The 25,599-nt window shown below is 50.8% G+C and overlaps 1 protein-coding gene across 1 annotated transcript; it reads right to left on the bottom strand.

Moving 5' to 3' along the window:
• Nucleotides 1-5,119: 5,119 nt before the first annotated feature.
• On the bottom strand, nucleotides 5,120-15,156 carry LOC311204105 (E3 ubiquitin-protein ligase TRIM36-like; the record flags this gene model as incomplete). Its single annotated transcript, XM_084278978.1, has 8 exons — nucleotides 5,120-5,528; nucleotides 6,810-7,107; nucleotides 7,407-7,700; nucleotides 8,258-8,382; nucleotides 8,952-9,205; nucleotides 10,203-10,298; nucleotides 10,771-10,917; nucleotides 14,998-15,156. The coding sequence occupies 8 exons, from the start codon at nucleotides 15,154-15,156 to the stop codon at nucleotides 5,174-5,176; spliced, it is 1,728 nt and encodes a 575-aa protein (XP_084135104.1). The 3' UTR covers nucleotides 5,120-5,173.
• Nucleotides 15,157-25,599: the final 10,443 nt, after the last annotated feature.

Below are 25,599 nucleotides of genomic sequence, written 5' to 3'. Positions count from 1 at the left end.
GACGGCCCTTCTCACCTCCAGTGGACACGTCCATACGTTGATGGTGTGGGTGCTGAAACGGGACTGTCAGAGCTCACGGGACACTCCCTGGGAATGCAGCTCCGGTGCTCCCAGGGGTGCACACAGCAGGCCTGGAGGCAGCGACCACCAGAAGCTGCTGAAAGCAGCAGCATCGACTAATGCGAACGCTGGATTTTCAAGGAGATGCAGATTCTCAGAATCCCAGAGCAAGGCAGGCACACCCAGCCTAACGAAGGCTTCTTGGCTGGCACCGTCTGCCTCCTCTCCTACTGTGTCAGATCCTGGGAAGAGAAATGCCCGCGGGCCAAGTTCCTTCTGGACACACGTTTTCCTCCCCTGCCTGGAGAGGGAGCCTCAGGCAGCCAAGCTCCTGCCCATCAGCTTCTTAAGTAAAAGCCAGGTGTGGCAGTTAGTCCAAACTACACTCATCACTCCTAGTTAAACAAAGAGGTGCTGATATAGGGGTGACCTGAGAATGAAAAGCAGCGCCTTCCCCTCGCAAGTCACCTGCTCTCACCCATTGTAAGGAGCAGTGTTGCCACTGAGACACTTCAGAGCTGGCATATGACAATGTGACTGACCAAGGCACTGCACTTTCAACTTTATTAGGAAAAAGACAAGACATCACATATACATTCCAGAATATTTTTAAGAAGGCCTTGTTGTTAAAGATTTAGGTATCTAAAAAGTGTCTACATGATTCAGACCTGCACGGAGCTTTGCAAATCACACAGTAGTCACCAAACAGATATATTGCACAAAGATCCACACAATATCACACCATTCTTAGCTTAGTCTACATCATAAAGTGCTGTTCTGTAGGGAGAAGCTTGTTCTGGAAAAACAAGTGTTTGGATGGGCAAGGACTGCTGAAGTCTGTTCCTGAAGGCTGACACTTCCACTGCAGTGGGAAAAACATCTGACGGTGTGTCCTCAGTGCCTCCCACAGTGTGTTTTGTTTACTAAGCTGGAGTAAGCACCATAGAGTACTGGAACTGAAGTACAACCAAAAGGCAAACCAATTTTGAACCTCAGAATGAGATAAATACAAACAGACAGACATATCAAACAGTAGGTAAATGCTTAAAGTAGTGTCAGTCTCTGTCCAGTAGAATTGATAATTGCATAGCAGAGTACATCGGAAATGAAGGCAAGTTAAAGCTACAGTAGGAAAAACCCCTCATTATTTTCATTTCTTATTTCCATTTTCTCAAGCTAGTACAATTTAACCTTTTTCTTTTTAGATAAATGAGCCTGAGGGACTGTCTTCTTATCTAAGAGAGAGTGTTCAGTTTATGAATCTTTCCATAAAGTAACAAAAGGCCAAAGCCTGGTGATGTTGGTCCAGATGCTCATAAAGAATCCAAATGCAGAACTGTGACAGAAAACCTGTTCTTCAGAGCAGGTTCTGAAACAGGCACATTGAAAAGGATGCACTTGCCTGGGACCAACAATCCAGAAAGTTCAACCTCTTGTCTATAGCTTTAAGCCAGCGCTAGGTTTGGTAGATGAATGGAGAAATGGTGAGTATACCATGCAACAGGTCAGGTCTCCTAAGGAGAGAATCCCTTCTCTCAGCTCTGTTTAACTGCAGGGCTCACACAGACAAGACCAGGAGTCATCTAATCAGCTGAGGGCACTAACGTGTGAATGTTTTCAATGCCTGACTGGTGAATCAGGGCTTAGTAAATGACCGAGGGAAAGAACAGGGGAAGAAACAGTATTAACAGCAGAACGAGATTTACTGCATCTCACTACAACTGAAGTTGTGCCAAGATGGGGAACAGCAAGCAAACAAAACAGGGATGGTCCTCTTTGTGTTACCTGTGATGCCACTTGGACACATTCCAGTCTAGAGGTGACGGAAGAGCTGCAGGAGACCTGGAAGCATTTCTCACGCACACACGCAATGAAGCTGTGGAACCAACTTCCACACAGCCCTACTATGGCAGAAACATTTGAGGCTGACAAGAGGTTGCCCTTGCTGGGCCCTTCTAGGCGTGAAAGGGCTGTCACACTCACTTTGGCGCAGACGACGTTGCTGCCAATTTCTTCTGACAGTGGACACCGGACAGAGGCTTCAGAGAGAGGACACTGGGAAGGGTTGACTCCAGGTCAGATTTTTTTTTGCGGATGACACCAAGCTGAGTGGTGTGGTCGACACCCCAGAAGGAAAGGAAGCCATCCAGAGGGATCTCGACAGGCTGGAAAGATGGGCCCGGGGGAACCTAACGAGGTTCAACGCTGCCAAGTGTAAGGTGTTGCACTTGGGCCATAAGAATCCCAGACACAGATACAGACTGGGAGAAGAGCTCCTTGAGAGTAGCCCTGCTGAGAAGGACTTGGGGATTGTGGTGGATGAGAAACTTAACATGAGCCAGCAGTGTGCTCATGCAGCTCGCAAGGCCAATGGTATCCTGGGTTGCATTAGAAGAGGGGTGGCCAGCAGGGACAGGGAGGTGATTGTCCCTCTCTACTCTGCCCTCGTGAGGCCCCATCTGGAGTACTGTTTCCAAATCTGGGGCCCCCAGTACAAGAAGGATGTGGAACTGTTGGAGAGGGTTCAGAGGAGGGCCACAAGGATGATTAGAGGGCTGGAGCACCTGCCCTACGAAGAGAGGCTGAGGGAGCTGGGCTTGTTCAGCCTGGAGAAGAGAAGGCTGTGGGGGGACCACATTGCAGCCTTCCAGTACCTGAAGGGAGCTTATAAGCAGGAGGGGATTCAACTTTTTAAAAGAGCAGATAATGGCAGGACAAGGGGGAATGGACTAAAGCTAAAGGAGGGAAGGTTTAGATTAGATATTAGGGGGAAGTTTTTTACAGAAAGAGTGGTGAGGCGCTGGAACAGGCTGCCCAGGGAAGTAGTGGATGCCCCGTCCCTGGAAGTGTTCAAGGCCAGGTTGGATGGGGCCCTGGGCAACCTTGTGTAGATCCAGGCCTGGAGGTTGGTGTCCCTGCCTGTGACAGGGGGGTTGGAGCTCTATGATCCTTGGGGTCCCTTCCAACCCAGACCATTCTATGATTCTATGATTCTATGATCCGTACGACAGTTGGGACAGCAAAGCACGCAAAGGCTTTGCATTGTGACCTACATTCATGTCAGCCTACTGTGATTTTCAGGTCCCGTTTCATAGCTCAGCAGCTGTATACATGTACTTCAGAAACACACTTCACACACACTCCTCACGACACAACACTATCCCCAAATAGAAAGCATATCCCCAAATTAGAAAGCACCAAGTACATGTGAGAAACATCCTTCACTTTAGATCCTTAGGGATTTTTTACCTAGATTTCTATAAACAGATGCCGTCCACCTCCCTACCCAGTAAGATCACGCAACGGCCTCCTGGAAGTATGTCAAAACACAGGGCCGATGAGAGAGACAGCCACTATGGATTCTCAAAGGGCAAATCATGCCTGACTCATCTAGGGGCCTTCTGTGGTGCAGTTAAAGTGCCACCACAGAAGGGAAGAGCTACAGATGTCATACACCTGGACTTCTTTCTCTAAGGCCTTTAAGACGATCCCCTGCAACATTCTCGCCTCTAAATCGGAGAGATACAGGTTTGATGGAGGGGCTGTTTAATGGAGGAGGAATTGGCTGATGGCAGTGTCCAAAGCCTTATAGTCACTGGCTCAGTGTTCAAGTGGAATCCAAGAACGAGTGGTGTCCCTTAAGGGTCTGCACTGCCGTAACCAGTATTCTGTAATATCTTTGTTATCAGCATAGTGGGATTGGGTGCAGCCACAGCGAGACTGCAGAAGACGCTGGGCTGAGCAGTTCATTCGCTAGAGGAAAGACCATCCAGAAGGATCTTGACAGGCTTGGGGAATGGGCCCACGTGAACCTCTTAAGGACCACAAAGGCCAAGTGCAAGGTTCTGCAACTGGGTCTGGGTAATCCCCCGTATCCATGCAGGCTGGGGCACTGAGAAATCATAGAATCATCAAGGCAAACCTTCAGCTCTACACCAAGGCCTATAGTGACACGGCCATGGGCAAAGCTTTTAAAGTCTGAAAAAGGGCAGCTTTACACTGGATGTAAGGAAAACATTTCTAAGGGTGAGGGTGATGAGTTGCTGAACAGGTTGTCCAAAGAAGTTGTGGATGCCATTCTGTGTGTCTATGACAACATGCTCTGTGATCCAGCTGTCAACAGGGGAGGAACAGAAATGTGAGAGGAGGCATCCTTTAAGGCAGAAATCAGGTCTCAGGACTTAATCAGTGCATTTTTAACACTCTTACTAAAAAAAAGCAAGCTGCTACTAGATCAAAAGAAATAACTTACAAAGACAAGTATGAAAAGACATACCTGATTTGGTTTTAAAGTTCACATACTAGTACGACAATATCTCATTTCCTTTTGCCTAAATGCCAGGTACTATTACTCACACATGCAAACACTTCTGGGTTTGGACACTAGAGTCTGCTCTTTAAGGTCAGATTGCACTTTATGTATTTTATATACCCTATAGTAAAAGCTGGGAAGAGTAAAGAAACTTGCCATCATGCCACCAACTATAGGACACCAGGCAGGTGTCAGAATTAGAGTCTGACCTCACAGGCACACTGAAGCTACGTGACATGCAATCAGATTCTAGTTTACCCTCCTCATACCTAACAGTGTCCGGTTCTGACTTCTCCCTGCTTTCTATTGTGGCTTTGGAAACGTTATTTCATGCCAGAGGCCCAGCCCCTGGTGCGCAGGGGTTAACTGGACAGTGTTTGACCCCTCAGAGGCATTCAGGAAGATTTCTTAAACGGAGGGAGAACGACAATCGCACGCCATCAGTTTTGACTTTGTGAAAGGCAAAACCGACTACGTAAGGATTTCAGTAATCTATAAGGCAGGTTTCTCGCCCTGAAGAGTCATTTTGGTTACTAGTCACACTTCCTTCCTGCTTCCCCCTGGGAAGAAAGGCTGTGGAGAACTGCACAGATCACAAGACAGGCAGGCAGGAGAGGTCCTGGAAGAACATCTCCCACTGGTGTGGGCAGAGTCTGAGCCACTTGTTTAAAAAAAAAGCACGGCCCAGAGGCTTGTGAACAACATGTAAGTAGAAAGCAATTGATGAGGACTAGGAGCTACGGAAGGTTTATTCTGCTGTCATTTTCCACCTCAGAACAGCAGTGCCAAGAGAGCTCTGCTCTAGATGTCGTCGTGGTACTCCCGGGGGTACTTTGCTGTGACAGCTTCCTCGAGATGAACTGCTGCGCCACCCATTAAGGCAAATGCTGGGTACATTACGCTGGAGCAGTCCACCTCGCACTCATAAAGGCATTTCATACGGCCCGCGTCGTAAAACCGCACCTTGCCTTTGTCACAGTCCAGGCAGATGCCCAAGCATGATGGCAGGGGAAGGATTCTGCTCGCTGGATCCTTTGGGGCAGCAGGTGTCACAGGAATAAAGAACTTCTTCCTGCCTAAAGTGACCAGGGTGAAAGTGTGTGATGAGTCCGAGGCATCTTCACTCTCACTGTCATGGCCGCTGTCTTGCTCGTATCTAGAACACAAAGAGAACCGTTTGCTTTTGTCAGATTCTGACGTGGGATCGGTGGAGGGAACCGGAGAGAACGTTTTTTGTAAGGTGGGTAACACCACAGGATCACCCACAAAACCTGGTAGGGTAAACGTGTCCCTAAGCCCGGAGGGAAGATGCATTTCGAAGGTGGAGAATGCTCTTTTGGGCCACCTCAAACGGGAAGTAACAGCTAAACACTAATGAGGACGAGACCACAGGCGGCTTCGCTGAGGAGCAGACGTATCTAAATGTACTTATGCCAGGCAATCATTAATGAACCTCCCTCCTACGGGTAGATTAGATCAGTTAACCTGAGAAGTAACTTACCAAGTGTTACTAATCATTACAGGCAAGATCTGCCAGACTTCATTTACACCATGTCATACGACAGCAGTAAATACATTTAGCATCACTGCTGTCCTGTGAGCTTCCCACACTACTGCCGTTGCAGTCACTACACAAAGCGTAGTAGGTTACGGTTCTGGTGGGGTTTTTTTAACAGCACTCTGCCTGAAGGCTTAGCTGAACCCCTGTTTCCCAGCTGGCTACTGGGGAAAGGTTGCAGCCAGGTTTGTTGAGTCCACATGCCTTCCCCCTGCTTAGTGATCAGATAAAGACAGCTCAAGACATTGGCATTTTCACACTTTCTGTGCGTTACACTTGAGGAAACTAAAGCATCGGTTGGGTTCCTGAAAAAGTTCCCAGAAGATAGTGTCCTACAGCCTGAAGTTCCCGCACACATCCAGGCTTCCCACAGCTGACAGCTGGAAATCTTTTTGCTGCTTTGTGCACTGTACTTTGGCTCGCTGGCACTCCTGTCCACCCACAGGCACAGAGCCTGGGATAAGCCGTCAGTGACTTGAAATCCACCATGATGCAAGCTACAGCAAACATACACAGATAGGCACAGTGAACATTCTACCTCTGAACGTCTCCCAAACCTAGTACACTAAGGGAACGACAGCAGAGTCTTACTATTGACAGTTAAGCATTGCTGCAGTTGTGCAACTGATGCTTTTTTGTTACCTTCTCGCTTCAGCTGACCTATCTTGGCATCTGTAGGAACCTGATGTCTTTCCCCAAAGGAAAGAAAAAAGACTCACAGTAGGGGATGAAGGGGATAACCTGCTTGCACCATCAAGCCACTTCCCTCTAGTTAGGTTCACCTTGTGAATTCATCACGAGCAAACCCGCTCTTAATTCATCTTCTAAAGAGCCATCTCCCTATCTAAGGCACGTATTATGCAAGAGTTTGCAATTTACCTTGGGCTGGTCACATCATGGGCATCATGGAACAATTTCTGTAGCTTGTTGCCAGGAACAACTCCCACTTTCACCAGGTACGAATAGGCTTCCACAGAAAAAGCCCAGAAGTGCTTCCCTTTGGCAATCCCAGTGTCGCCAATGATGTAATTCAGGGTTGGGTAGCAGCCGACCTGCACGCGCTCCGATCCCAGCAGTAGAGGTAATCCAGCCCTACTTTCCACAGAGGTCCTTCTTGGGTTCAGCACGAGATGTTCAGTGTTGTACCCACATTTGTCATCAAAAAGAAAATGGAAAACTGAAAAACAATACCCCCCAAATTCCTCTTGGTTAGGTACTTGGCTTTCTCTGCTGATAAACTCCAGCTAAAGTCACACTGGCACAGGCACTCTGCACTTTTCAAGACTACCGGGAAGGTCACACAAGCTAAATCAGTCTCAGCATGCTGCCTCCTTAACCCCTCTGTTAATGGTGCTTCTAAGCATCTGTGCAACCAGCAACAGGCCAGTAAAGTCTGGGAGCTGCTGGAAAACCCCGACAGCTCTAAACATGGACAGCACACATTCAGCACCTTGTGAACATGGGAAAACCCAATACCTGGAGCTGGAGGTGTACGCAGAACAACTTCTCGGCTCCAAGGGCTACAGATGGACCCCTTATATCCTCGGACTCTAAAGGCATAGCTGCTGTCATCATCAAGATCAGGTATTACTGTGCTCTTGCCGCAAATTTCCATCTCCTGCCACGTCGCATTCTCCTCTTCCCTCTCAAGCTTGTGATACTCCAGAACGTAGGTATCAGCAGAGTCGGTCTTCCCAGGGCATTCCCAACTGATCAGAGCTTTGTCGTACATTCTGCTCTGCTCTTCCTTGATTTCTGGTATTTCTACACCTGGAAGGCCAGAGATTCAGGAGAAAAAAAAGCCCTTAAATGTAGAGAGATGGTGTTTTAGCATGAACCACACACAAGCCCTTTGTTGCATGGCTGCAGCACGGCGTGTGTGTCTGTGTGTGTGTGAGAGAGAGATGTGACTCGCTCAGTCAAAGAGTGCAGATGAGGCTGGGTCTGTGCATGCCCGGAAATCCATCCCTTGCTTTCAGTTTTCACTCTGAAATTAGTTTTTGCTGGCGGCTGCAGAAACAGGTGAAAGTCTGTGCTTTCCTGTCATGCAACAAAACCTTTCTAGGAAGGCCCAGCATTACTTAGCTCTCATATTTTGGAAGACAATGGGAACTGGCACTGAACGCAGGGGCGTCCAAGCTTCTTTACCAAAGCTGACACTACGGTTGCTGCCAGACAGTGTAAGGCCTTGTGGATCATGGAGACGAAAGGACAATGCAAGTCAACGGACTGAGTTCTGCACGTGCAGCCCTGCCTCAGCTTTGCCTCGTTACAGAGAAGCCCGTAAAGCCGTAACTCAGGAGAGACCCAATGCTCTCGCAATTTACCACTGGAAAAGAAGGACAGGTGACCAAGGATCTCCTCTTGCTTGGATACGTCCATCGCAAAGTCCTCAAAAGTCGTTTTTGCTGCTGGCCTGAAGCTCCTCAGAGATTCAGTAGCTTTCTGGATTCTGAAAGCATAGAAGCAGAGAGGAGGGAGAAGGGAATTCGTATGTGTGCATTCCTTAAAGGAAACCTGGCAGGTTTTGTTTTCACGTGTTGCCTGGAAATTTCTGTCTCTCTAGACAGAATCCAAATCAAAAGCTAGAGGCCTCTTGTACATCCTAGGTGTTCAGTTGGCAAGGCATTTTAACACTTTGGGGCTTATGTTCAGAGAACAGAAGAGGCCTGAAGCGCTAACAGAGAACGACTACTAAGGTCAAAGAGTTTAAAGCCGGAAGAGACCTGCTAGGTGAACGTGCTGATGCCAGTACAGTCTCTGAGCAAAGGACAGTGGGAGTGAGCTGGCACAGCTACCCCTCCACCCCCGTCCTGCTGAACGTGGCCTGGCAGACAGAGCTCCTCCTGTGTGCTGCTTGGTAACACACACTGTTGTGTGGTTTAACTGCTACCGAGCAGCACTCGGACCATCTCTAAGCCTCTGCAAGACAAGGTACTTTGCCAGCAGGTGTCAAAGAACACGACTGACCAGACGTCCTGGCACAGCGGCTGCACCTCAGACAGAAGGGGATGAAGATACCTGACATGAAGTTGTTTTGCTGTTTGAACGAAACAGGATGGATCAGTTTCTTTAAGCACTTCCTGAGCATAGCCTACAAGGCCGTTATTTTCCAGGAGCCCTTGGTATTCTTCAGCTTGTGCTTGCAGTTTTTCCAGCCTTAGATTCTTAGAAGCTTCTATGGCCCTGAGAGCTGCAGATTTCTTCTCTTCCAGGACATGAGATAATTTCTCAAAACTCTGAGATGCTTCTTCTTTAGCTCTTTCACTGTTGCACTAGAAGGGAACAAAAGACATTTCAGGCAGATTCCACAGCACTGTGGCTGCAAACAGACACACGCTTAAGGTTCTTCAAGACACCACAGCAATCTAGTCATCCCTACCACAGACAAGACTGATGGGCTCTGTTATGCTATTCAGCATTGAAAATGCCATCAGCACTGCTCCCAAGCTAGTAAACATCTACTGTCTTAGCACAGAGAACGAAGAACAGAAGAGCATTCCTCTGATCATGTCTCAAGCTGTGCATGGCTTTTTCCCAAACAACTCATGGAAAAGTGCTGTAAAAGCAGTGAAGTCTCTGAAGTCATCGTGACCAAGAGCAAGGTGCTCTTCCATCTTTTGCAATCACCCTGAACTGGGGATCCAGCCCAGTTCCTTGTGTGTGCCCTCAGAACTGTAGTGCCACCTCTGCCTGGTGCCCTGGATCAAGGGAACTACAGAGCACAGGCACAATCTCTAGAATGATAGCGGGAGGGCCAGGAGCTCCTGCAATTGCCACCATCGCATTTTTCAGCCCGTACGTGAGCTCCCAGCTCTGACTCTGCTGCAGGGAGATTCTGCCCTTAGTTCTGACTTTGTTGCAAGATCCTCAAGGCAAACAGCACAAGCTGCACAGCACCGTTAATACCCAAGGCTGTAGGTCTAACCCGCCCCTCTTTGCTGAAGGTATAAAGGAAGCTTTCTTTTAATTAAATTTACAGCAGCATCCAAGACTTAACTTCCCTCGGCCTCTTGCCCAAATTTCCCACCTTGTCAGACCCTGAGGTCTGACCGTGTGCGATTTGGGACTAACACCAACTGTTCCAAAACTACTCCTCTGGCTAACTGGAAAACCCCACAGGATTCGGATTTGAGCTCAGTGACCCTTCCACCTTGGGATGCATCTATGGTGCTATGAGTCTGTGACTTGAATCCCTTCACAGAAAACAGTTGGACTCCCGGCTGTGCCCCTGCAAGGGCCATTCCCAGGCAACCAGTGAGACACTCTTACCTCAGTTTCTTTCTGCAGCAGATCCAGCTGCGTGATGTGAGCTTTCACCTGGCTCTCCTTGCTAATGAGGTACTCGATGTCTTTTGAGAGCTTCTCCTGTTAAAACAAAACAGCAAGCTGGCAGAAGGTGGTTGTCCCACCCACGCTGACACCCAGCTAGCCCTCAGATTCTTGAGTTGCAAGGACAACAGCCTGTCCCCACAGATCTTTCAGGTGCAAGTTTTCCAGGAGCACCTCCAAAGTATGAGCCAACCCAAGCCACGGGGACACCTGGGCTAAACAGCCGGGATTGCACAGTATGAACTGCTGAAACCTTCTGCTTCGGTCAGTGCTGCTGTACAGGTGGCCACAATGAAGGAAAGCACTTCCACAGGGTCATGTTTCCAGCCTCTAGGAAACCCACTTTAGTTTCTCGGGCATGTGCCATGTCACACGAAGGCACACATTAACAAGAGAAAACCCTGTGACTAGCTCGGTGGCCTCTGAACACAGAGGGAGGTTGCCCTTACACCAGGACCTCAGTCCTCTTCCCCTTCTGAAGGCCAGGTCCAACAGCAGTAACCTTTACCTTAAGGGTTTTGTAGGCAGTGCTCATGGTTGTTACTCTGTGGTTTGCGTGACTTCCACCCAGCTTACAGAGATGACAAACGGGCCTTCTGCAGATTTCACAGTACATGTTCACCCTTTCCATCTCGTGTTCTGGACACATCAAAATCTGGGAAAAAGCACAGAGAGAATGCAGGTCTACTGCCCAAAACTGAGGGGCTTCAGAAACCATCAAAACACTCAACCCTTCCATGGCTGCGTCCGATGTCATGGGTGGATCTTTGTATAATAAGGCTGCGTTCCACTTTAGATCTTTGTCTGGGACAGTGAAAGCCAGCTGAGGAACACACACAGTTTCACGAGCTTTACACTAAGTAAACCTCTAGCAATGCCTGTGGATACATCATGTAGCCTCCAAGCTGCAACCAAGCCCCTCCCTAGGCCCTGAAGTTGTCAGCTCCCTTGTCAACATGCCTGGAGTTCCCTGTGCTCCTGTTCAGAGCTGTAAATGCAACCTCTAACACACCCACACCATCAGATTTAACAGTCTCCATGCCAGTGTCTCTTTAAGCAGCTACGAACTGCTCCTTAAAGCGAGAGCTGACACAGCATGGCACTGACCTGAGTCTGGGTTAGGCTCTGCTCTTGGAGTACAAACAAATGCAGCCACTGCCACCAGTCACAGTCATTTGCAGAACAAAAGGCATCACTGTTTCCATTTTTTTGCCTGACTCCAACTGCAAGTTGCTCGTGCTGGGTGCTACTTCCAGGACCAGTTTACTGCAAAAGGCTGGTGTTCACTACAACGCGTCTTTCAACAACTAAACGTGTTGAAATAACTGCTCAAAGAGGGAACAGGGTGCTGCTCAAGGCCGAGCTCGAGCAACAGACAGAAGTGTCTTAAAGGGGGAGGGGGTGGGAAAAGTCCCCAAACAACCCAAGAATAGCAGGGCAACAGTGCCAAGAGCCAAGCTTTCGAGGTACGACCTCTCAACACACACCCATGACAGGAAAGAGCACAAACATCCAAAGTCGTGAGGAGCTTAAGTTGGACACCATAAGCTCAAATTGCAAACCACCTCCAAAAACAACCAAGGGCTCCGGTCTCACCAGCACCTTGGTACCTAAGACTGTCAGTAAGCAGAATGTCATTGAGCAATTACCTTCTTTCCAGTGACTGCTAGATCTGGGGAGAAAGACAAACAAGCCAAAACAGAAACCTTCAGGCAAATCAGCAGGCAGACATCTCCAAAAGCTGCAGTCATTCTGTTACTCCATGGAGCAAGATTTTCCACAGCGGTGAGCAGGGCAGAGTCACACCTAACAGAAACCACATTCACCTCCAAGAGGAAATGGGCTCAAAGTTCACCAGGAGAGCTTCAGGTTGGATATTAGGAAAAAATTCTGTGCTGGAACAGTGGTGAAGCATTGGAAGAGGCTGTCCAGGGAGCTGGTGGAGCCGCCATCTTGGGGCTGTTCAAAAAACCGGCAGACATGGTGCTTTGGGAGATCGTTTAGTGGTTACAGTGCTATAGAGCTGACAGTTGGACTTGATGATCTTGAGGTCTTTTCCACCCTTGATGATACTATGATTCTATAACAAGTGTCCCAAAACTGTAGCAAGGGGCCCAAAACGGTACTCAAGGTGTGACCTCAACAGTGCTGAGTGTAGGGGGACACTGACAGGGGCACCACCATCAAGCAGATTACACTCCTGCCCAACTTAGTGCCACCTGAAACCTTACTGAGGGTGCACTCATCCTCTTATCCAGCTCACTGATAAAGATACTAAAGAGAACCAGCCCCAGCACCAAGCTCTGGGGAACACCACTGGTGACTGGCCTCCGGGTGGATTTAGCTCCATTCATCACCACTCTTTGGGCCTGGCCATCCAGACAGGTTTTTACCCAATGAAGAGTGCAGCTGTCCAAGCCACGAGCAGTCACTTTCTCTAGGGGAATACTGGGGGAAACAGTGGCAAAAGCTTTACTCAAGCCAAAATAAAGAACATCCACAGCTTTTCCCTCACCCCCTAATTGGGTCGTGGTGTCATACACAGATATCAGGTTGGTCAAGCAGGACCTGCCCTTCATGGCTGACTGGGCCTCATCACCTGGCTATCCGGCATGTACCCAAAATGGCACTTGGGATGATCTGTTCCATAAGGATCATCAAACATAGAACATAGTTGGATGAGACCCATAAGGATCATCGAGTTCAACTCCTTACTCTGCACAAGGCCAGAAAAGTCAGAGCATGTGACTTACCCCCATATATAAGAAGGGCCGGAAGGAGGATCCGGGGAACTACAGGCCTGTCAGTCTGACCTCAGTCCCAGGGAAGATCATGGAGAGGGTCATCTTGGGAGCTGTCATGCAGCACATGTGTGATGGCCAGGGGATCAGGCCTAGTCAACATGGGTTTACAAAAGGTAGATCCTGTCAAACTAACCTGATCACCTTCTATGACAAGGTGACCTGCTTAACAGACAAGGGGAAGGCTGTGGATGTGGCCTACCTGGACTTCAGTAAAACTTTGACACGGTTTCTACAGCATTCTGACTGAGAAACTGGCTGCCACTGGCCTGGACAGGTGGACCCTCAGCTGGGTTAAAAACTGGCTGGATGGACGGGCCCAAAGGGTGCTGGTGAATGGAACAAATCCAGCTGGAGGCCGGTCACAAGCGGCGTCCCACAGCGCTCAGGCCTGGGTCCAGTCTTGTTCAACATCTTTATCAATGACCTCAATGAAGGGATTGAATGCTCCCTCACTAAGTTTAGAGATGACACTAAACTAGGAGGAAGTGTTGATCTGCCTGAGGGTAGGGAGGCACTTCAGAGGGATCTGAACAGACTGGACCGGTGGGCTGAGACCAACTGGATGAAGTTTAACAAGGCCAAGTGTAGAGTGCTGCACATGGGACATAACAACCCCATGCAGCGCTACAGGCTTGGGGGAGACTAGCTGCAGAGCTGTCAGGCAGAGAAGGATCTGGGAGTGTTGTTTGACTGCAAGCTGAATATGAGCCAGCAGTGTGCCTAGGCAGCCATGAAGGCCAATGGCATCTTGGTTTGTATCAAAACCAGTGTGGCCAGTAGGTCTGGGGAAGTAATTGTGCCCCTATACTCAGCATTGGTGAGGCCACACTTCAAGTACTGTGTCCAGTTCTGGGCTCCTCATCATAAGAAGGACAGTGACATCCTCGAGCGAGTGCAGAGAAGGGCAACCAGGCTGGTGAAGGAGCTGGAGGGCAAATCCTATGAGGAGCGGCTGAGGGAGCTGGGGCTGTTTAGCTTGGAGAAGAGAAGGATGAGGAGAGACCTTATCACTACCTACAACTACCTGAAGGGAGGTTGTAGAGAGGTGGGCGATGGTCTCTTCAGCCAGGTGACAGGAGATAGGACAAGGGGAAAGGCATGAAGCTGTGCCAGGGCAGGGTTAGATTGGATATTAGAAAAAAAATTTTGACTGAAAGAGTTTTCAGGGCCTGGAACAGGCTGCCCAGGGAGGGGGTTGAGTCACCTTCCCTGGATGTGTTCAAAAAAAGGGTAGATGAGGTACTTAGGAATATGGTTTATCTTAGGATGGGAATGGTTGGACTTGATGATCTTCAAAGGTCTTTTCCAACCTTGTGATTCTGTGATTCTGTGACATGTGACTGAGTGCATCATCCAGACGCTTCTTAAACTCAGTTGACTGGGACCTCCCCCATTAGCCAGGACTGCTCATAAACAATGCCTGGAAACAATGGAGACCTGAACTACCGCTTTTGCTGTTGCTAGCTGCAAAGGAGGAGGACAGAAAGAAAGTGCTTAGTGATGGCTTTCTGATGGAGCAAATTCAGGTGACCTGCCTTAAGGGGGAGTGGGGAGGCCGGCTGTGTCACGTTGGTTAAGTTTACTGTGAACAGGCATCCTCCTTGACTTGACTTTTAGAGAAAAGCATGAGTGAGAAAAGCATGGCCAGTCAGGATGTTCAGGATCATGAGGGGAAAAAAAGGAAAAAGCAAGATGCAAATCACAAACACCACAATCCATTCTGAAAGTAAAACATCCTTATTTTCCGAGTCCTCTTCAATGACAACCACTTCAGCATCAACAAGAGCAAAAGCTTATGGTGCACTTAGTTATCTAACAGCAAGAGTCAACAGTGCAACAACAGTCCGAAAAAGCAACTGGCGTTGCACAGGCATGTCTGAAGCTCTATGCAAACGCCGCAACCCAAATTCCGTAAGGCACAGGACACTCACCTTGGGTCTGAAGTTGGTGGTTGGTGCTACATACTCATGCTGGGCCTTCACGGTTCCCCAGGGATGGTGTATTTTGAAACATTCATTGCAGTAGTTTGCGCTGCAGTCCATGCAGCTCTTTGTGGACTCTTGCGGTGGGGGTTTGCAGCAATCGCACATGATAGCAACGGCGGCCCTGGCTGCCTGTCGGTACCTTTCCACGATGGTTTCCAACGTGAAGTTGCGAAATAAGCCATTGATGCCGCGTTCCCCAAGGTCAATGTCCCGCTGGCAACCCGGACAAGGAAAGAGGCTCGATCTAGGAGTCAGGGAATTGCGCTTTCTGCTGGAGTAGACACTGAGTCCTGATGTAGGAGGAGCATAAACAGAAGAGGTTTAGATTTGCAAGGGGGAAGCACAGCGATTTAAGATCCAATGCCAAACAGTACATCGTCCAAACCAGTATAATACCCGCTCAAATGCAGGCTGCCAAGCCAAAGAGAATGCCCTCACCATGACAAGGTAGTGTCATGACTGAGTCCTGGGGACCTTGAAAACTACTGCTGTGAAACTTAATTCTACATTAAGATGAGCTGAGCTCTTACATTCTTACCTTCCTCATCTGGTTTTGGATGCCCTTAAGCTGCAGCCTGTCAAAACACTAAACACAGAACCTTCTGGAAGCCCATTGTATTTAGGCTACACTGCTGCCCAAGTAGAGAGCAACAGCTTCATAATCTATTGACGTGGAAGATGCTTATTCACAGAGTGAGACTCGCATTATCAGACAGACATGCCCAACTTTGAGGTCCCTGAAGTTTGCTTTCAAGCTTACCTGCCTCATCCCAAGAGGTATCACAAAGGAATAGAGGCTGGCTTGGCTTCTGCTGAGCAGCCTTGGTAAAAGAAGGCTGCTAGGGAAGCTCTGCCTGCTAAAGGGAGTGCTGAGACAGTTATATCTGATAGGTTCCTTTGCCCTGAAACCACAGAACTCCATGGTTAACCAGGGTATGTCCCTGTCTTTTCACTTCCAAAGAGGACAGCAAAGAAGCTGCATTCCTACCAAATGGCTACACAAAAACTTCTGCTCCTCTCCAGAAGAGTGATCAAAAGCTTTGAGCCTAAGGAGCCTATGGAGCCTCGTCAGGGGTTGGCTGCCCCAGACCCAAAAGCTAGTTGCAGGGAAAAGCTCTTGAGGCTGTTAAACAGAGTGAATCCCCATGTCTCGTTCACGAGCCCACAGGGCACAGCTCTCAAAGAGAGTCCTCCATCTATTTCTGAAGCAGGAGAAGCCCGTGCGGAGGCTTGACTCGTAACCTCTCGGCTCCCCTCTTTCAAAGCTACAAAAAAGCATCCTCCCTAGCTGGTTACATGATCCCTCTGAGAGGACTACATGTTGGCATAACTAACACCTGTGTAAATGGAGCTATGGCTTAAAGATGAATTCGTGCTGTTGAATTTGGTTCCTCTTCGGCAAGGGAAATCTGTTCCCACATGTATTTCACTTACTTGAAGCAAATTAGTTACCCAAACTGCACGTCCTGCGGTACCTTGGCACACACAGCAACACAGGCATGCAATGCACAGCAACAGCTACAAACACAAACTCTACTTCCAATGCCCGCTCCAAGCTAGCACGGCACACAGGAGCACAGAGAGATCTTCCACACAGGCTCCTACGGTGGCCTGAACAAAAGAATGATTTCACATGCAGTGCCATGCAGCCAACAGCTACAGACAGGGATGAGGAGTGCTCGTATTTGCCAAAACTAAAAAGCAGTGGCAAGGTGGTGTACTAACAGGGACCACCTACAAGTGGAACGCTACACCAGAGACCAAGCAATGAGAATGCAAGACTACCAGGAAAAAAACCCTACTTGGTGCAGTGGTCAAGTTTAAAAATACAATTGGCAATCCATATGCAGCAGCATGCTTTGGAAGTCTGGAGTGTTTGTTTATCTCAAAGGTGAGTTCAGCTGCATCCCAATGGAGGCCTTTCATTCTGCTGTCATCCCGAGCCATGCTCTGCGAAGTCTGGTGATACCGCCTAGGGAAAGCAGGCCGGGATCAAGGAAGTCCCGCACGCCTTCAGGTGTCTCATCCCTTTTCATGGACAGTGCTCCAAGAGCACAGAATTGGGTTTGAAACCCTGGAAGTTCGCTTGCTGAGCTTCTTGGCCTGCCCTACCACTTCTGCACTTCACTTATGGAAACATTCTCTTTTTTGCCGAGCCGGGGGGAGAATGTTCACATGAAGGAAGAATCGGTCTGCTTCCTCCTTGTAGGAGAAAGCACAGCTGAACTGAGAAATGACTTGAAGCACTTCTTTCCTATCTCTGTGCATCCACTTTCCTAAAACCGACTTCACCTTATCTGAAAAAAAGAAATCCACAAGCAGGGCCGCAGACCCAGTGGATTTTGGAGACGTATTAGATGCGTGGCTCAGAAAAACTTAGGTCCTCCCCCTGTTCGCTTTCACACTTGGCCAATCTGGTTTACAACAAACATGTTTGTACTTTGTGAAGCACCAGGAATCATCACCATAAATCTTGCGCTGTGCTTTGAAACCAGACTGCTCCAGGTGCAGTGAGGAGCAACTAGTCAGCAGCTACAAACGTAACACAACAGATCCCTACACCCAGACTGCAAATCCCAGCTATCAGGATACAGGCTGCAAGGAGCAGTCTTTGCTAAGGCTTTTAAAGACAGCGTGGACGTGTCCTCCTCCCAGGGAGAGGTACTGACCCTTAGAACCTTCAAAAGCCCAACCTGCGGCTGATGGTTTGCAAAGGGATGAGGCACCTTAAAGACAGACCTGTGTTTTCCAAGTAAACGGTGTCGCCAGAATTCTGTGGTTCTGGAAGACATGGAAGTTAAATATGTGAGAGTTTAAAAACATCACGATTTTAAAAGTCAACTGGATTCTCATCCTAGTTTCTTTGGATACTTTAACCTTCCCAAAACTGGGGTGCTTTCTGCAAAAAGAGCAGGTAAGGACAGCTTTCCAAGAGCTCCGATGATGTCCCATGGTACCTTTGATTTGTGACACTGTCACTCTTGAACTGAGCCAATTCCAATCGGATGCTTTGTCTTCCGAGCGTGCAATCCAGGCATTTAGCCTAGCTCATGCCTTCCTTGAGGGCCACAATATTTCTATGGCTTGTCATATGGCAACACGGAGTTTCAGGTTTGGCGTTTTCCACTTTTGACAGAGACCACATCAACAAACTAAACAGTTATGTTAGCGAGCCCACGCAGCGCCTGTGATGCTCAGACTAGCTCAGCTGTGGAAAGAACCAGTAAGAGCATGGCCAGCCACCACCTGGCAATGTTACAAAGATCCCACTAGTAACTACGTTTCCCTGCCAGTAAGACAGCAGCTACAGAAACCTGAACGCCTCAACTCCTGGAAGTGAAAGTGCTGGGGGCAGGGGGTCGACTGCCAGGATCTTCTTTTAAGGGGAAGAGAGGATGTGCATTTTTGCAGCCATCATTGCATGTTCAGCCACACACACACGGGGCAAGTCTCGCCCAACCCCTCACTGAATTCCAGTCCAGTTGACCTTTAAGTCCATGTTAAACAGAATGAAAAGCTTTCCTCAGACAAGCCCTTTGCCGTACCTTTGCTCACTGCACCAGCCATGTTGTGGACTTGACCACTGACACAAAGTTATATGCCAACCAGCACTATCAAACTGGAGATCTAAATGCTGGCCTATCTCTACTAAGTACAGGAAGTGAAGCATTTCTACCTCTCCACCCAAAAGACCTCCTCTGCCAGGCTGCAAACAATGAACAGAAAGCTGTTTAGAAGTCAAAACCTGAGGCACACCATTGGTTTACAGCAGTTCAAATGAAGAGCATCAACTGTTTTCTCTCTGGGCACTGTTCAGCTACTGCAGGGATGAAAGGCAAGAGCATTTCATTTCCTAGCACATGAAACAACATGTAGTATTTATGCAGGACTGAAAAAGGGAAAGGGATGGGGGGGGCACAGGAAGAGCTATTTTAACATTCGGTTTCTGCACCATCATCTGTCAGTGCTGCGCAAGTGTCAGCCTAACCGCATTACATGCTTTACTCTAATTACACCAGCTTTGTAATTACACCAGCATTACAGAGAGGGGATTAGCAATAAGAAATATCCTTTACTTTCAATTTGTATGCAAAACCTCTTTTTATTAAAAAAAATATTTTATAGAATGCAAGCAGTGGGGTTTTCCTAGACAGACACCTTAGTTTGTAAGCAGCACCCAACCTCCATTTCAACTGAAATTGGGGAGTTACGGGCCTTTGGCATTACAACCAAATGTATTTGTAAAAGCAGCTTCTGTGCAGAACAAAGAAAGAATGTGGACAAGTTCCTTCTGGCATCTTAAGAATTGAAATGATCATTTTGAAAAGATGATAGTCCTCATGGTGCCAGCAGGGATTTTTTAAGAGGAAAGGGAAAGGGAAAGGGAGAGGGAAAGGGAGAGGGAAAGGGAGAGGGAAAGGGAAAGGGAAAGGGAAAGGGAAAGGGAAAGGGAAAGGGAAAGAGGAAAGGGAAAAGGGAAAGGTGAAGGCAAAGGCAAAGGCAAAGGCAAAGGCAAAGGCAAAGGCAAAGGCAGAGGGAAAGGGAAAGGGAAAAGAGCCACAGCGGGAGGAAGGTTTCAGTCACATTTTCAAAGAGATCAATAATGCCTGGAGAGTGACATGCCTGGCACAAGGCTACCAGAAATTCCAGTGGGTTTTGCTGTACATGTGAGGCCCCCTCTGCCCCGGCTTTGGATGTTTTCTCATACGGTTTCTCTCTTGCAGTGCTGCCTTATTACACAGCCCCCTCAGCACCGCAAAGCAAAGCAGGCAAGGCAACACACAGGATTTCAGATGCAGGGTGAGAACCGGACAACTTGCAAGCTGGTTGAACGTCACTGGTATCAAACATCTGAGAGCAAATCTCACACCCCACACAGCAATGGAGCTCTAATGCCTGCACCATTACAAGCCAAGACGGCATAACCTGAACGTCCAAGTGTATTATTTAGAGTTCCCATTTCCATATGCTTTTCATTTTGCAAATTTAAACTGTCTGAGATGATAATTTTCCTGTGATGTGCGGCAGCCCAACGCTCTTCAGGGGGACAGAGAAGGGAAAGCTCATTATCTCCACTTCTCAATACTGTCTCCGTACTCATTAAAGAGGTATGAAGTCTTTAGGAAAAGGATTCATCTCCTTCTCCTAGCAGGTCAGATGAGATAGCACACCTAACTTCCCATCAGTTCGCTGGGGCAGTGTCAGACTCCTGCAGATTTAAAGACTACAAGCCCCTCCAACAACTTCCCTGGATGTATCTCGGGGCTGAGAGGTGCCACGAATGGGCCTTTCTGGCCCCGATACGACAGTAACGCTAAACCTTGCAAGAAGGGCAGCCAACAGCTATGGTGGGACAGCCACCTGAACTCTGCCAGTGTGGCAGTAATTAAATGTCGGGCCCCCAAGGGAGCTCTGTCTGCCGGCTGCACAGCCTGGACTGTTACGCTCAATAACTTCTACTGCCGGGACCAGAGAGAGCTGGAGGCCAGGGGCAGCTTTCCATGGGAGATGAAGGATCATGCTGCTGAAGGTACGTGAGGCAGCAGCTTCCCAGGCACAGCCCCTCCAATACTGCCACACTGGCCAAGCCCCAGGTCTCACCGTGAGGGAAGGCTGGCTCACAGGGCATCCGGCACTCCCCAGGAACCCAGCACGGTGTTCCCATGTCCACGTTGGAAAAAACATAAAGCTGACACGGGTGCAGCAGAGCCCAGGAACTGCTTCAGTCTGCAGGTACAATGCCACGCCAGCACCAAATGCTTGCCGAGGAAAAAAGGGAACAGACTCGGATTTGGACGAAGGCGGTCACCAGTGGGCGCCCTTCATGCAAACATCATGAAGCACTGCAGCAAGAGAGGGCTTAGGAGGCAGCTGAAACCTGTGTCTATAGACCTAAACGGTGACTGTGCTGCTGCGCACCCCAGACCCAGAAAACAGGACTGTAGAAGGTGACCAGCCATTTGGTTTGGCAAGTCCTTCACATGCTGGAACCCTCGGCCAGCCAAGCTGCAGCCAACGCTGCGCTTGCTTATCGAACAGGCATGAAAGAACCATCGTGAGCTGTTTAGAAGTGGTGGGTAAAAGAAAACATTTCAGTTCTGGCAGCTGGGAAGGGGGGAACGAGCGGTTGGGAACAAATGAAAGGCAAGATACAGCGTTAGGGTTTGTCTTGTGAGTGCCTCTTCTGAAGCACTGCGGACTGTGGTTTCTCAGTGGCCAGCTGTGCCAGCAGGAAGGCTAAAAGCCAAGATGAGGCTTCTTTCGAGGAGCGTAACATGCACAAAGTACTTTCCATGTATCTGCTTAAAAGCAGATCAGGTTATAAGAGCAGACCAACTTATCCACGGATTACTCGGGCGGCTGTAAGGTTCTTTCACCAAGAGCATGAGGAGCCCCACGCTAACTGCTCCTTAAAGCTCTGAGCAGACAACACAGAAAGAGACCGTTAGCTCACTCTTCTTACAGTCATCCATCCTTGGACTCTGCCACCGTGCAACGATCATCATCTATGGAAAACCATTCACGGACAGCATAATGAAGTGGGTAGGACAAAACTATCAGTTCCAAGGTCGGCAGAGGCTCAGAAGGGCGTCAGTTCTGGACTACCGCATTCAGGCTGGACACAACCTGAGAGAGCCACCTGGAAAATACGACTGGCGCGCAATAAAGTTGCTGAAATCTCTGTCCTGATGCTACTGAGCTTGATGCTATTGCACCTCGACGTAACCAATATACAAGAACAAACAAACCCAACGGTTACAGAAACGTACAGGGTACCACAAGGACTGTGAAGTGTATTGTCCTTTCAAAATATTCCCATTGTTGCTGCCACAGAATGAACCAGACTTGCGCTATCCCTAAGTCGCCCCTTCAACTGCAGCAGGAGTACTGGGAAGACATGTTACCGCTGCAGATGCCCTGCAGCTCAAGTCAGGCTAAGGCTTAAGATTAGGAAAGCGTGCAAAAAAAATCAGAGGCGTACCTGATCTACTAAGCCTGTCGATCCTGTCCAGGCTCGGAGAGGAGTTCCTAATTCGAGGGCTACTCGGACTAGAGGATTCGGAGCCTCCATCAGCAAACGAGTCTTCAAACGCAAAGAGTATTTCCTTCACACACTTGTGGCAGACATTGTGCTGGCAAGGAAGGATCAGCGGGTGGGTAAATAGCTCCTTGCATGCCGGGCAGATGAGCTCTCTCTCGATACCCTTAATGGCAACCTTTGTGACAGGAAGAGGGAGGAACAAGTGTCAGCGCAGAAAACGGGAGCCAGCGAGGCACACTGCACAGCTGCACGTCTGCTGCCACCAAAAATCGCGGCACACGCCTTGAGCTGCCGCAAGGCACCCCAAAGAAATCTCAGGGAACATTCCTGAAAGCACCGACAACGCTCTTTCAGCTGAGACGCACGCTGCCACCCGGCACACTCGGTTCTCTTCAGGTCACGCCTGCATTGCAGGGGCGGAGAGGAGAGGAGGGGAGCCGTCTCGCTCCCACTCCAGCACCCAGCGAAAGGCGAGCGACCGCGCTCCGCAACAATGGGGCTCCACGCGTTGAGCTCAGCCGAGCCCCCTGCTTTTCGGGGCGGGGGCGGGGGGAGCAAGTGCCCGACCGGTTAAACAGGAGGCTTCTCTGCCCTGTAGGTCTCCGCTCAGCCCCGAAAGTGCCTTCGCGTCCCCCGGCTAACAGCCCGAGTCCGCAGCGTTGCTTACGTGCCCACCTCCCGCACGAAGCGCGGCCCGGGGAGCGGCGCAGCGCCTCGGCCGCTTGATGACCGCCAGCCGCCCGCGCCCGGAGCCCCGGCCGGGAGAGCCCCGGCAGGCGCAGCCCCGCCGCCGAGCATCAAGTGGCGAGCGCAGCGCCGGCTGCCCAGCGCCGCCCCGCGCATCCCCCCGCGGCCGGCACCCGACTGAGTTCATCTCCCTGCCGCCGGCAGCGCCTCCCCGGCGCGCACCGAGCTCCGTCCCAACAGCTCCGTGCGAGCCCTGCCCGCCGCCTCGGCGCCGCCGCTCCCCGCCGGGCAGGGAAGAGCACCGGGGGAAGGGGACCCGCACCGCGGCCCTCGCCCCCCCCTCGCTCCCCGCGCTCACCGCTTTCTCCGGCCGATCGCCCTCCTCCATCCTCCGCGGCAGCGGCGGCCGCCCCGGCGGGGCGCCGGCCGAGGGGCACGCACTGCGGGCAGCGCCGTCCTCCGGGCGGGGCCAACGGCGACGCCTGGCTCACAATGGCGAACGGGCGCGGCACCGGGCACCGGCGGCGCGGGGGCGGCCACGCCCACAGCGGCGCGGGGCCGGCAGGGGGCGGCGCGGCCGCGGGCACCGGAGCTGTCCAGCCGCCGCCGCCGCCGCCGCCGGGGCGGGGCCGGGCCCGAGGGGACGGGGCGCCGCGTCTGCCGCGGCACTAGTAACTTTCAGGCTGCTCGCTCGCACCGGGCGGCACCGGAAACGCCGCCCGCCGCTGCGCCGGGGGGGGCTTCGCCGCTGCCCACTCCAACCCCGTCCCCGAGCGTCCCCCCAGGTAACGGAGACGTCGCTGGGTACGTTGCTGCGCCCGCGGGAATCGCATCGCGCCGGGCGCGGCAGCGGGAGACGGGCGGGCGCGGGCGGCGCGCACCAACGGCCCTGGCGGCAGCTCGGCTCAAGCAGAGGTGGGCAAGTGCTCAGCCTCGCCCGCGCCTCCTGCCCCCGCCAGCCCTGGGACGGCGGCGGCAAATGCCCCTCCCGACACCAGCCCGAACGAACAGCAACTGCTTCGCAGTCTCCGTCTTCCCCACGTTTCGGCAAGGGTGCAGACGCGGCCGTTGCGGGCACGATGCTGCCTGCAAGTAGCGTTCCGCAAGGGAGGAGCACCACTACCTGGGACACCGGCAGTGAGCGCATGCAGCGTCCTTACATCACACGTCCTCAGCTTCAGTCCACGGGACCATAAATCACAGTGGTTTGGGTTGGAAGCGACCTCAAAGCCCATCTAGTCCCAGCCCCCTGCCATGCACAGGGACACCCCCCACTAGCCCAGGCTCCCCAAAGCCCCATCCTTGGACAGTGCCAGGGATGGGGCAGCCACAGCTTCTCTGAGCAGCCTGTGCCAGGGACTCACCATCCTCACAGTGAAGAATTTCTTCCTGATCAGTAGACACCCATTAGGTCTCCCTGGAGCCGCCTCTTCTCCAGGCTGAACAAGCCCAACTCTCCCAGACTCTTTACAGAGCAGAGGTGCTACAGACCCCTGATCACCTCCACGGTCCTCCTCTGGACTCAGTCCAACAGCTACACGTCTGCCCTGTACTGTGGACTCCAGAGCTTGTCACAGTGCTCCAGGTGGGATCTCACCAGAGCAAAGTAGAGGGGCAGAATCACCTCCCGTGACCTTCCAGGACCTTCCGGGATTTCTTGTGCCCTGCTGTGTTGTCCGATACGTTGACATAGAGGGTGACACCCCCTCCTCCTCTGTCCCATCTGTCCTTCCTAAAGAGCCTGTATCGTCCTATCCCAGCAGCCCAGTTGGAGCCATCCCACCACATCTCCATAATGCCAACAAGGTCACAGCCCTGCAGGCACCTGCCCGTCTCCAACTCCTCCTGATTACTGCCCGTGCTACACGAGTCTGCACAGAGGCATTTCAGCCAGGCCCCACTGAGTCTGATGGAATGGCTGGAATTCCACTGCTCTATTTCCCCACTGTTTCCCTGTTGCTTCCCACTGTCTTGGGAGCTCCTGGCTCAGCACCCCTAGACTCCAAGCATGCTGCAGTGGGTCCGGTGCGTCTCTGAGCAACAGGCTGAGGGCCCTCACCAGCACCCCCAACTTGGGCGCGTCCCACAGCCTGTCCCAGCCACGGCTGACGTTATCCTCTCCCTCCCACTCAGAGCCTAGTTGAAAGGCTTTCCACATCCAGGTCCACGTCCCTTTGGAAGGCAAGGTGGGCAAGGAGGAGGAGCTTTGCCTGCTTCCAATTAAAACAGACTAATTAAAACAGATTGACCACTGGATGTGGTCAATTTGGGGCCAAACCATCAGCTGCAGACCAGATGAAAGCCCCCTTGGCTCTGCTGCTGCCTTTGGGACAACATGAGGAAATTTTGTCTCCGTCGGCACAGCAAGACAAACCTGCACTCATCCCAGGGCTGCAGGTGCCCATATAGGTGGGTGCTGCTAGCATGGACAAACCCATTTTCCTCCTGTCCTCCCACTGCCGTCAGACGGATCACAGAGCAGCCCACGCTTACAGCCTGGACCTGTGAGTGACCCTTTGTTAATCCCTTAATAGATCATTAAGGTATTAGCTTCTTTGTGCGCCTGTTTGCTCTGGCTTCCGGGTGCTTTAGAGCCAGATCTTAGTTACCACTTCCTCTTCCACCACGGTACATGAATGACAAGGCACGCAGAGGCCTCCAAAGGGCAGAACTCCCCCTTCCGCACTCAACACCTTTTTACAACCCACAGCCCTGTGTGGCTGCTTTTTGCAGCGCCGAAGTCTGCAGCAGCTTTAAGGTACTGGCAGGGGTCGCTGGTACATGGAAAAGCAAAGAGCACAGACCACTGGACTGAACAA

The sequence above is a fragment of the Gallinula chloropus genome (genome assembly GCF_964237585.1).
Source record: "Gallinula chloropus genome assembly, chromosome: Z".
Lineage (NCBI taxonomy): Eukaryota > Metazoa > Chordata > Aves > Gruiformes > Rallidae > Gallinula > Gallinula chloropus.
Note: the sequence above shows the minus strand (reverse complement) of the source record. Positions and strands in the feature narration are given on the sequence as shown.